This window comes from Hyperolius riggenbachi, chromosome 11, assembly GCF_040937935.1.
Source record: "Hyperolius riggenbachi isolate aHypRig1 chromosome 11, aHypRig1.pri, whole genome shotgun sequence".
Lineage (NCBI taxonomy): Eukaryota > Metazoa > Chordata > Amphibia > Anura > Hyperoliidae > Hyperolius > Hyperolius riggenbachi.
This window is the reverse complement of record NC_090656.1, coordinates 109,319,968-109,332,367: the sequence shown is the minus strand read 5'-3', so window position 1 is coordinate 109,332,367 and position 12,400 is coordinate 109,319,968. Positions and strand designations below refer to the sequence as shown.

The 12,400-nt window shown below is 44.0% G+C and overlaps 1 protein-coding gene across 1 annotated transcript in view; it reads right to left on the bottom strand.

The window, feature by feature from the left end:
* B4GALNT4 (beta-1,4-N-acetyl-galactosaminyltransferase 4) overlaps window positions 1–12,400 on the bottom strand; it is a 144,543-nt gene that overhangs the window by 77,313 nt on the left and 54,830 nt on the right. The window contains exons 5-7 of the mRNA XM_068261027.1: window positions 9,548–9,643; window positions 9,371–9,461; window positions 7,428–7,528 (exon numbers count right to left, since the gene is read on the bottom strand). Of these exons, the coding sequence (XP_068117128.1) occupies window positions 7,428–7,528; window positions 9,371–9,461; window positions 9,548–9,643 (288 nt within the window). The remainder of the gene's footprint in view (window positions 1–7,427; window positions 7,529–9,370; window positions 9,462–9,547; window positions 9,644–12,400) is intronic.

Genomic DNA, 12,400 nt, shown 5'->3' with positions numbered 1-12,400 from the left:
AACCAAGAATAACAACTTTAGAGTCTTAGAAAATGATAAATCTTATTTAAACAACACCAAATTCGTATTTTAGCTGATTAAAAGCAATAGTAAATGCTTGGAAATAGTTTAGACCCAATTATCAAGTACTACAATGAAATATATATTTGTCAAGGGGTACTTGTGATAATGTTTACTATGCCAGGGGGTACTTGGAGAGTACAGGGTTTTAAAAGGGGTACATACCAATAAAATGTTGAGAAACACTGGAGTAGAGCAAGCAGAGAATTTATTTTGCCGAGTTCCAATATGTTGCTCAGAGGAAAAACATTCAGCCTGAATGTCTGACATCACCTTACAGAGAAGACAGAACCCTGCTTGTATCTTTATCCCCCTATCGAACAGTTATTAGTGATACTACAACCAATAGACGGCTGTGTCAGGTAAATAAAAAGTAACAAATGAGCAATCCACTGCCTTGCACATCACTGCTGCAATCACACTGCCAGGTGCAGACACTTGAAGAAATACAGCAAATGCGTTCCTGCATTTATCACAATGTACAATAAACACAATGGCCTCAATTCACTAAGCTTATCTCCTGTCTTTAATAACGTTTCTAGAGTGGTCACCATGGTGATGAGGCATGTCGTATTCAGGAAACAATTTACCTCAGGCAAACCTTAAGTTAACTGTTCTGTCTTTAAGTTAACTCTTCAATCCTTAAAATAACTCCACAGTTAAAGACAGGATGTTGTGAAAATAACTACAGAGGAGGTAACTTAAGGAATGAAAAGATAAGATAACTCTTTTACTGTGTGGAGGTAGGTTTTCTCTTGCCTTATATCCAGCATGATCTTAGTGAATTGAGGCCATTGTACCGCTGAATAAAACAGATCAAGTCCTTCAAGCAATTCAAACACAGGAAAAAGGAAAGCTATATAAAGTCATCTCAATATGTACATATCAACCCCATGCATCCACTTTCCACTAATACTTCCCAAAAGTCCCTTCAGCATGGCAGCCACAAAGTATGTCCAAAACCCACAAAACAGAATGTATAGAGACCACGCTTAAAGGAGTCATCAGGCAAAAAAGAAAAAATGAGTTTTACTTACCTGGGGCTTCTACCAGCCCCATGCAGCCATCCTGTGCCCACGTAGTCACTTTCTACTGCTCTGGTCCCCCTCCGTCAGCTAGTTTAGTTTTTGCCGACCTCCGGGTCGGCGGGCCGCATTGCGTACATTTTTACGCATTCCTGCTGGTGCAGGAACATTAACACATACATTTTTACGCGTTAGCGGTTCAACGCGTAAAACTTTACGCATGGAACCACTTACGCGTAAAAATGTATCTGTTAATGTTTCTGCACCAGCGGGAATGCGTAAAAATGTACGCAATGCGGCCCGCCGACCCGGAGGTCGGCAAAAACTAAACTAGCTGACGGAGGGGGACCAGAGCAGTAGTAAGTGACTACGTGGGCACAGGATGGCTGCATGGAGCTGGTAGAAGCCCCAGGTAAGTAAAGCTCATTTTTTTTTTTGCCTGATGACTCCTTTAACCAGATGGAGGACTCCAGCATATATTAGGATGTGCCCACTGAAGGGCCTCTAAACACACAATTTTCCTCACATTTCGAGTACTGTCTCTGTGAAGAAAACTAACATTTTCCTCAGTTTTAAACATACAATTAGTATTTACCTAAACAAATAGATGGGCAATCTTGCGCTAATCTGTGCTGGTGGTATGAACAAGAGAGTTGAACCTCCACAATCACCTGCAGCTTTTCAGTCTGGCTGTCAGGCAAACTTGAAAACGCTTGGATCGGAAGAAAGGAAATAGCGCTTTGATCGTGTAGCATGTTAAAAAAAGGGGATTTAATAAAAACATTGCACTTACAAGAAGTGAAAGTTAAAATGCATCAGGCGATACTCACCTGACCAAGGCTTGGAAAGCCAAAATGAGTTGTGATGTCACTGCCAGAGGTTCACCAGGGCGTCAGCCTGCTCTCCCTATTCCAGGTGAGACCGACCACTACTGACCAAAGTGACGGTGACAGGACCCACCCTGTGGTTCACTAAAGGGTTCCACCCTTGAGATACATTTTAACTTTCACTTCTAGTAGGTGCAATGTTTTTATTGCTTGAATAATTCTCCTTTAACATGGACAAAAAGTAGGGATAATAAAAATTGCACCCTGCAGAAAGAAAACACTGTCAACAGGAGCCCAAATGGTGCAGTATGTCACAGTACCAGAAGTATGTAAAATATGCGGATGGATTATACTCACAAAGGTGGGTTGCAGAAGGGCAACCGACCACTAGAAGCAGGTAAAGATGTATAACCCAGACTCCACTCTGGTGACCAGACGGAGCTGGTGATGGTCGCACTCTTGATAAAAAGCAAACTTCAAATGACCTAATTTGGTCAAAGAGGGTTGATCCCCCTCCGAAAGGAGAGTGAAGGCACAGGATAAAGGGGAAAGAGGCGCCCAGAGAAGATAAAATGCGTTAAAAACTAAATTTAAAAAGTGAGGTGGCTTACCTCAATGAAGATAAATTCATGTATTAATAGAATTTTATTGCACTGGCAACGCGTTTCGTGGATGCATACCCACTTCCTCAGGCCAAATAGCAGTGTCTACAATCATCAAACAAGGTGCTTAATGCCACAGCACTGACCGCATATCAAAAACATAATTATACCTACAAAAAATACTACAGACAACATCGTAAAATGATTAATCAAAAAATAAATAAATTAACAGCATTCAAACAAATTAATGCTGTTAATTATTATTTATTTTTGTTCTCATTATACATGGTGTCTGTAGTATTTGTTATAGGTAGAATTATGTTTTTGATATGCTGTTAGTGCTGTGGCATTAAGCGCCTTGTCTGATGATTGTAGGCACTGCTATTTGGCCTGAGGAAGTGGGTATGCATCCACGAAACGCGTTGCCAGTGCAATAAAATTCTATTAATACATGAATTTGTCTTCATTGAGGTAAGCCACCTCACTTTTTTCCATTTTGTTTTTAACACATTTTATCTTCTCGGGGTGCCTCTTTCCCCTTTATCCTTTTTTAACATACTACACGATCAAAGTGCAATTTCATTTCTTCTCAATGAGTATTTATCACCCTGACTTCTGCTAGCTTCTGCTAGTGCTGATAAGAGTTCTGTGTCCAGGAGAGGCTGGCTGTCCCAAAAGGAGGACAATCCTAGCTTTGTGTTAGCCTGAAGATGGAAAAGGAAAGCTCTGTGTGTTCAGGTAAGGATATCCATTCAGCTACCTGCCTGCATATACAGGTCTTTCTAAAAAAATTAGCATAGTGTGATAAAGTTCATTATTTTCTGTAATGTACTGAAAAACATTAAACTTTCATATATTTTAGATTCATTACACACAACTGAAGTAGTTCAAGCCTTTTATTGTTTTAATATTGATGATTTTTGCATACAGCTCATGAAAACCCAAAATTCTTATCTCAAAAAATTAGCATATTTCATCCGACCAACAAAAGAAAGGTGTTTTTAAAACAAAAAAAGTCAACCTTCAAATAATTATGTTCAGTTATGCACTCAATACTTGGTCGGGAATCCTTTTGCAGAAATGACTGCTTCAATGCGGCGTGGCATGGAGGCAATCAGCCTGTGGCACTGCTCAGGTGTTATGGAGGCCCAGGATGCTTCAATAGCGGCCTTAAAGAGACTCTGTAACATTAAAAACGTCCCCTGGGGGGTACTCACCTCGGGTGGGGGAAGCCTCAGGATCCTAATGAGGCTTCCCACGCCGTCCTCTGTCCCACGGAGGTCTCGCTGCAGCCCTCCGAACAGCCGGCGACAGGCCCGACTGTTCAATTCAATATTTACCTTTGCAGGCTCCAGCGGGGGCGCTGTGGCTGCTTTCGCTCCGAAGGAGGCGGAAATACCCGATCTCAGTCGGGTCCGCTCTACTGCGCAGGCGCCGGAGACTTGCGCCTGCGCAGTAGAGCGGACCCGACGGCGATCGGGTATTTCCGCCTCCTTCAGAGCGAAAGCAGCCAGAGCGCCTGCGCAGGAGCCAGGAAGGTAAATATTACGTCACCGCTGTACGGAGGGCTACAGCGAGACCCCCGAGGGACGGCAGACGGCGTGGGAAGCCTCATTAGGATCCTGAGGCTTCCCCCATCCGAGGTGAGTACCCCCCAGGGGACGTTTTGTCGTTACAGATCCTCTTTAAGCTCATCCAGAGTGTTGGGTCTTGCGTCTCAACTTTCTCTTCACAATATCCCACAGATTCTCTATGGGGTTCAGGTCAGGAGAGTTGGCAGGCCAATTGAGCACAGTAATACCATGGTCAGTAAACCATTTACCAGTGGTTTTGGCACTGTGAGCAGGTGCCAGGTCGTGCTGAAAAATGAAATCATACTTCCATCTGCTGAAAAGCTTTATGGAGATGAAGAAGTGCTCCAAAATCTCCTGATAGCTAGCTGCATTGACCCTGCCCTTAATAAAACACAGTGGACCAACACCAGCAGCTGACATGGCACCCCAGACCATCACTGACTGTGGGTACTTGACACTGGACTTCAGGCATTTTGGCATTTCCCTCTCCCCAGTCTTCCTCCAGACTCTGGCACCAGGATTTCCGAATGACATGCAAAAGTTGCTTTCATCCAAAAAAAGTACTTTGGACCACTGTGCAACAGTCCAGTGCTGCTTCTCTGTAGCCCAGGTCAGGCGCTTCTGCCGCTGTTTCTGGTTCAAAAGTGGCTTGACCTGGGGAATGCGGCACCTGTAGCCCATTTCCTGCACACGCGTGTACACGGTGGCTCTGGATGTTTCTACTCCTGACTCAGTCCACTGCTTCCGCAGGTCCCCCAAGGTCTGGAATCGGTCCTTCTCCACAATCTTCCTCAGGGTCCGGTCACCTCTTCTTGTTGTGCAGCGTTTTCTACCACACTTTTTCCTTCCCACAGACGTGCCTTGATACAGCACTCTGGGAACAGCCTATTCGTTCAGAAATTTCTTTCTGTGTCTTACCCTCTTGCTTGAGGGTATCAATGATGGCCTTCTGGACAGCAGCCAGGTCGGCAGTCTTACCCATGATTGCGGTTTTGAGTAATGAACCAGGCTGGGAGTTTTTAAAAGCCTCAAGAATCTTTTGCAGGTGTTTAGAGTTAATTAGTTGATTCAGATGATTAGGTTAATAGCTCGTTTAGAGAACCTTTTCATGATGTGCTCATTTTTTGAGATAGGAATTTTGGGTTTTTATGAGCTGTATGCCAAAATCATCAATATTAAAACAATAAAAGGCTTGAACTACTTCAGTTGTGTGTAATGAATCTAAAATATATGAAAGTGTAATGTTTATCAGTACATTACAGAAAATAATGCACTTTATCACAATATGCTAATTTTTTGAGAAGTACCTGATGCTCAGTGTATCATAATGTTACAGGAAGTTCTGTAAAACTGGTCTTTAATAAATAGATGCCGGTGGACGCAGATACCTTGGGTTTTATTAGGCAGGATACTTGTCTATTACTCCATGGTTGAAAACAGGTGATCAGTACTTTGCTTTCTGGGAGGTGTAGTATGGTAAGTCAGGCAAAATGGTGCTGGAAATTTGGGTGCAGCTGGTGCCGTCATAGGCCGTAATGTGTATTAAGGCTATAGCGGCGCTTAGTCAGTAATTTGGACGCCGTCAAAAGACAGAGCCTAAATTACAATAAAAACAGTGTAATTCGTCTGCCATCAATAGCTGGCACCCAAATTACATCTTACCCCAAGTCAATTTCATCAGAAATATGATGAAATACCAGTCAGCACCTTTGCACTGCACTGGTCCCACCTACCTCTCCATTTACTGCAGTGGTCACTTGATCTGCAATACAATGCCCTTTTCCAATGAAAACTACTTTGTTTTTAATAGATTTTTATTACATCTGATGGCTTTATGGAGTCTAACTGAAGCTGTGTTAAGAGAATGAATGTCTCTTATTACAATACTGGGAGCAGTCATGCTCTCCTCCCTTCACGCTCAGTTTCTATTAAACTTAATGAACTACGCTCCCTAACATAGCATATTAAGGGAAATTGAATAACCGTTGGGTAAAGTTTTCCACACTGCTTCAAACTCACCACCCCCATTCATCCTAATGCAGCTTGCACAGGAATAATATGTGTCATTAATGCCCTTTCATAAATTTCAAGCAGAAGCAAACAAAGCAGCCTGTCTCTTAGGACCTTTTTATACATAAGCCTCTGTGGTCAATTCTGCCAGGATAAACTCAACAGACTTCAACTGTACTAATTTAGAGCAGCCTAACATAACTGGTTGTGATGTCAGCTTTGCAAAAAGGCCCCCCTCTGGGCCCCAACTTTAAAGAGATAGTCTTCAATCTGGCCCTGCCTCCTCCATGCATCTGACCTTGCTCTGACCCCTGCACTGGTGCAGAGCCCAAAGGTTGATGTCATTTTGACACATATGTATGAAATGGGAGGAGGCACCCCCAAAATGATGAAAGCATTATAATGAAACACCACAGTATTACCTCAGTATGGAGGTTAAGGGAATTCAATTGACTATGCTTTTAATGGGGCTTCCCCAGGTCAATAAGTACAGTGTCTTTCGTAGCTACATGCACGGACTCTGAACGCTTACAATGCTTCCTATATTTTGCATAACTTTTGGGGCGCCTCCTTATACCTCAAACAGAATCCCCCCCCCCCCCCTCTCCCCAGTCAGATTCTGCAGTTTTATTTCTCACTAAATAATAAAAACCATCATTTAAAACTGCATTTTGTGTTCAATTATGTTATCTTTGACTAATAGTTAAATGTTTCTGCTCATCAAAAACCGTTAAGTGTGACAAACATGCAAAAGTATAAGAAATCAGGAAGGGGGCAAATAGTTTTTCACACCACTGTAAGTATTGTACTGTCCACATTTTGATTTCAGTTACTTCTATATAGCAAATAAAGAGAAAACTGTTCCTGGCATTTTCCATCTTTACTACCCCTGACTTTTTCTCCTAGAAACTGCACTGTCATATCTAGTTTGCTTTGTGAACACATGTGAGCACAGTATAGATCACATTTCAGCAGCTTCTCCCTTCTCAGCCTCATGTGACACTGAACTGCTCTCAGCCAATCAGTGAGGAGCAGGAATATGGGAGGGGAGATAACAAGCTTCCATCTCCTCGGCAATGTACTAAATAGAGCCAGGCTGACTGAGATAAGATTTATTACAGCAGAAACATTTATGATTTGATTGGAATGCTAGTAAAGCAGGGTTAGCAGGGTTGCAAGCTGCATAATAAACACAGAGCAGTGGGTAAATGGAATTTGATTTTGTGGCTGACAATCCAGCATTAAGTAGCACACCTCACATCTAATCTAAACTTCTCCATTTCATTTCGTGGACAGAAATGTCCCATTTTTTCTGTGTCACAAACGTACCCTGCCTACATAGGCGATGAGTTGGGCGCTGGATGGACTCTCCTCTGTGCTGAGCCAGAATTCAGAGTTATCTTCTGATGCCACAGCAAACTGGTAATCACCTGAAGGAGAAAGAAGTCGATGGAGAAGATAAAACTGAAAATGCTGATGCGTGCAGGAGCAAAATGCAAGATAAGAATGAATTATTTATACAACCTCATTCTCAAACCTAAAACGGAGCACATTATCAAATTTAACAATGTCACAGAGCAGGGAAGAGCAATAATGGCTTATAGGAAACCGAGAAACAAAAAATGAGCTGACTGGATGAGTATTTCAAAAACAATTACTGGAGAAAAAAGTGAGGAAACAATCATGACAAGTTCAGTAAGATGTTCAGTAAGATAATGTGAAGACGCTGAATCCCGATCTTACACAATAATATTACAAAACGCGCACCTCCATATATGGATAACAACTTTACATTTTTATTGCATTTGAAGCTGTCATTTTTAGGACATGTTAGCCACTCCCCGACCCTTCCAAGTTCACATTTACGTCTGTGTAAAATGGCTGCGGTTTTCTTGTCTTGTTTGTGATGCAGATTTGAACACGCCCGTCACTCATAGTCAGCTGACAGCAATTGACTGGGGGGTAAGAGAATATCGTGCTGTAGGCCACAAGCTTGTTTTTCCCCGCAAGTGGGATACGCATTTCTATGTGAAGGAGCCCACTGATTAACATGGACTGTCACATCTGGTTTGATTTACCATGTGGGGAAAACATGTGCAATCCCCTCAAATGTGAACCCTGCCTAACTGTTTAGTGTGAAAATATTAGAAACAATATATTTTGTACAGGGCCTTTGGTCAACTGACTAGGTTGGGCTGTCCTATACTTTGAGGCGGCAGGCTCCTTCCTGCACTCTTACCAGGGCTGTGGAGTAAGCACAAAAATCATCCGACTCTGAATAGTTTATGAAACCATCGACAGATTCAGACTCCAGGTACCCAAAATTGCTTGGAATCCTCGACTCAGACTCCTTAGACTAATACCTACCAGGGCTGTGGAGTCGGTACAAAAATCATCCGTCTCTTTTTGGTTTATGAAACCACCGATTCCGAAGCCTAGACGGCACTGCAGGTGGCTAAGGATTCATTATACACATTATTACACGCATTATCCATATTGTAAAAAAAAAAAAAGTCCCCTAATACATAGAATCTGGTATGAACTATCTTATCAAATCTATGTAATAGAAGTGTAAGCTGAGTGAATGGATATTTTAGGTAGTCTCTCATTACATAGGAATGGTAATGTTGGGGGGGAATAGTATTATTAGTGGGCACCATAACAACTGTAAGCACAACCTTAAAAAGCAATGGTTTCAACCAAATGTTTTGTTTGATTTGCCCTTTACGTCACAGAAACGTTGAATTTTTAGCTCACTCTTTGCAGACCTGCTTTAATTACTTTTGATCATGGCATGGTACTTTTGTACAAACGTTGTATTGACTACTACATAGTAGTTTTCAATATACGGCAGTATACAGTGTAGATGCAAGCTGGCTGCAACTGATCTTTGTCTTGTGCAATTTAACTAAATCTTATGATCAGCTAAACCTCATGAATTAAAGGAAATGGTAGGCGGTGGCGATTGAACAATAGAGGTATTTTCTTACTTTTGTTCTGTAACATACAATACTACAGATTACTAGAACAGTATAGGGGGATCAGTTAACGGAATAAAGATATATTTTAGAACTGATGTTTAACCCTTTGGTTTACGTACAAAAATAAACAACATTGCAAATAACCCTGCAGTTGTTATAGATAAAAAATCCATTTTCCACTTGCAATGAAATGTGACTGCAGGCCGGGGTTTACTAAAAAATATTCCTTGGAGGATTATTGGGATGTCACTTTAATGGCATGTAGTATAACACTGCATTGGACACACTCACCATCCTTGTAAGGGTGAATGTAGCCAAATATTCTGAGGCCATAGTTCTTCCACTTGGGTGATACAGCCAGTTTGGTGACAGTGGTACGAGTCTAGGAGAAAGGTAAAACATTACTTGATCAGGGTGTGGAATAGCAGAACACTGAGAAAAACAATTCGTCTAGAAACAGACACTTACATGAGGATACTGGGGGAAGTGCAAGTTGGTCTTGAGGTGTAGCACAGATCCACCACACCAATCCTCAAACACATGGAGATTGACTTTGCCCTTATACTACAGGAGGAGGAGAAGAAAAGAGATGTTCCAGTCAAATATTAAAATACACACACACACACACACACACACACACACACACACACACACACACACACACACACACACACACACACACACACACACACACACACACAGCTCATGAGGCGGGGTGAAACTTTTACCTCAGGCGGCAAACCGCCCGTCTGTGGGTGCCGGCCGCCGAGCTGGAGGGGTAGCTGGCAGGACGGGGGTATTGGGCCTAGCGGTGGGGAGGGGTGTCGAACCCCCCCTCCCTCGCCTGGGTCCCCCGATCTGCGCTCCCCTCCAGCTTTAAATGTAGCGTAAGCAGCCGACAGACAGTAAGAGGCAATGGGCGGGGATCACTCACCTCTTCCTCGTTCCAGCGTGCGCTCCACTGACGTCACTTCCTGCAACGCCGCCTACTGTATTGTACGTGGCCGGCGTTGCAGGAAGTGACGTCAGTGGAGCGCACGTTGGAACGAGGAAGGTGAGTGATCCCCCGCCCGTGCCTCTTACTGCCTGTTGGCTGCTTACTCTACTTTTAAAGCTGAAGGGGAGCGCAGATCGGGGGACCCAGGCGAGAGAGGGGGGTGTCCGACCCCCCTCCCCACCGCTAGGCCCAATACCCCCGATCTGCCCGCTACCCCTCCAGCTCAGCGGCCCCCCACGGGGGTGGGGGGCGGCGGCAATTTTATTCAAACTTGCCTCAGGCAGCCAAAAGTCTAGGGCGGCCCTGCACACACCTCCGTCATTTAAAGCAAATCTCAAGTGACAAAATTATCAAACGAAACTAAGTTATGCCTGCCTCAGTAGACTCAAAGTGCGTGAGCTGCAGCCACTAGGGTGCGCTTAGTAAGCAGTAGCAGTGTTAGGAGTAGCAGTGTGAGGCCTCTTGCACACTACTCTGGGTTTCCACTATCACCTATATGCAGATGACACCCAGATTTACCTCCATACCACTGACCTCTCCACCACCACCATGGTGAAGGTATCCTCCTGCCTCTCGGCTATCTCATCCTGGATGTCTGCCAGGTTCCTAAAGCTGAACCTGGATAAGACTGAACTCCTAACCTTCCCGACCCGTGCTGTTTCACCCCCCACAGACCTCTACGTCATTGTCAATGGCACAATCGTTCGTCCAACCACACAAGCCCGCTGCCTGGGTGTCACCCTGGACTCGGCCCTCTCCTTCACCCCCCACATCCAAACCTTAGTTAGGGCCTGCAATTTCCATTTACGCAACATCTCCAAGATCCGGCCTTTCCTGACCCCAGATACTGTCAAACTCCTTGTCCATGCCCTCATCTCCCGCCTGGACTACTGCAACTCCCTACTGTCAGGACTTCCTTAAAACCGCATCACCCCCCTACAATCCACCATGAACGCAGCAGCTAGACTAATCTATTCCTCCCACCGCTCTGTCTCCATGACACCCCTACGCAAATCCCTTCACTGGCTTCCAATTCACTTCAGAATCAGCTTCAAGATCCTATGGCATACAAATCTATACATATGTCCTGCCCGATCCTACATCTCTGACCTGGTCAGCAGATACACACCTGGCCACCCACTTCGCTCCTCCAACAACCTCTTCCTAACCACCCCACGCATCTCGCACTCCCATGCACGACTACAGGACTTCACTAGAGCTACCCCCATCCTGTGGAACTCTCTCCCACTGCCCATCAGGCTTGCCCCCGCCTTCAACGCCTTCAAAAAAAGCACTCAAAACTCACTTCTTCAAGGAGGCCTACATCAACTCAACACTGCCCTAACCCTCTCTGCCAAGAACTTCTTGATGCACCTCCTCCTTTCGTGTCACCAACCTCTCCCTCTAGATTGTAAGCCTTTGGCAGGGCCCTCTCCCCTTGTGTATAATACTTGACTGTGTGCACTTTACCCAGATTTATGGAACTTGTATTTTTACCACTACCACTCCAGTGTATGATCTGGCATTGTAATACTATCTGCATGGTGTTGAGTATCTTATTGCTTATTACCTGTATTGTTGTATCTATTGCCTATCACCTGTAATGTGCTGTCACCCGTTATCATTGTCTGTAATCCTATTTATTGTACAGCGCTGCGTAATAGGTTGGCGCTATATAAATCCAATAAATAATAATAATAATAATAATAAATGCGATTTAGATTTACGATTTTGACAATTTTGCATGTGATTCTGATTTGCGATTTTTAATCGGTATTGCATGCTGCATTTTTTCTGCATTTTTCTTTTTGTTTTGATAGCATCCAGGGAAAATCTGGATCACAAATCTGAATCACAAATCTGAATCACAAATCGGATTTGCAGTGTGCAGCGGGCCTCAAGAGGCTTTCCCAAGGACTCCTAACTGAATAGGTGCTGGCTTACTAAACAGGAAGGGTCGAGATTTCCTGTGTCAGAGGCAGAGCCCTAACCAGTATAATATCCAGCCACTTCACATCCAATTCATATACACAAAAAAGAAACTGCATTTAGAGTCCTGAATTCTAGAACCTATACAGGGGGGGGGGGGGGGGGGAGCCAACAGGAACTCAGGCTAATTTAAAGAGACTCTGAAGTCTCAAAAAAAAGCTTTATTTAATAAAAGTGTTTACCCTAATAGCCCTAACAAAACCGCCGCATTCCCGCCGCTCTAATCTAACTAAATCCCCGCTAACTCCCCGGGGGGCAATCCGGGCAGCGCTTCCGTGTGAGGCAGGGCTATGAGCCGCAGCTCTGCCTCTTATCGCGTCTGTCAGCCTGGATCG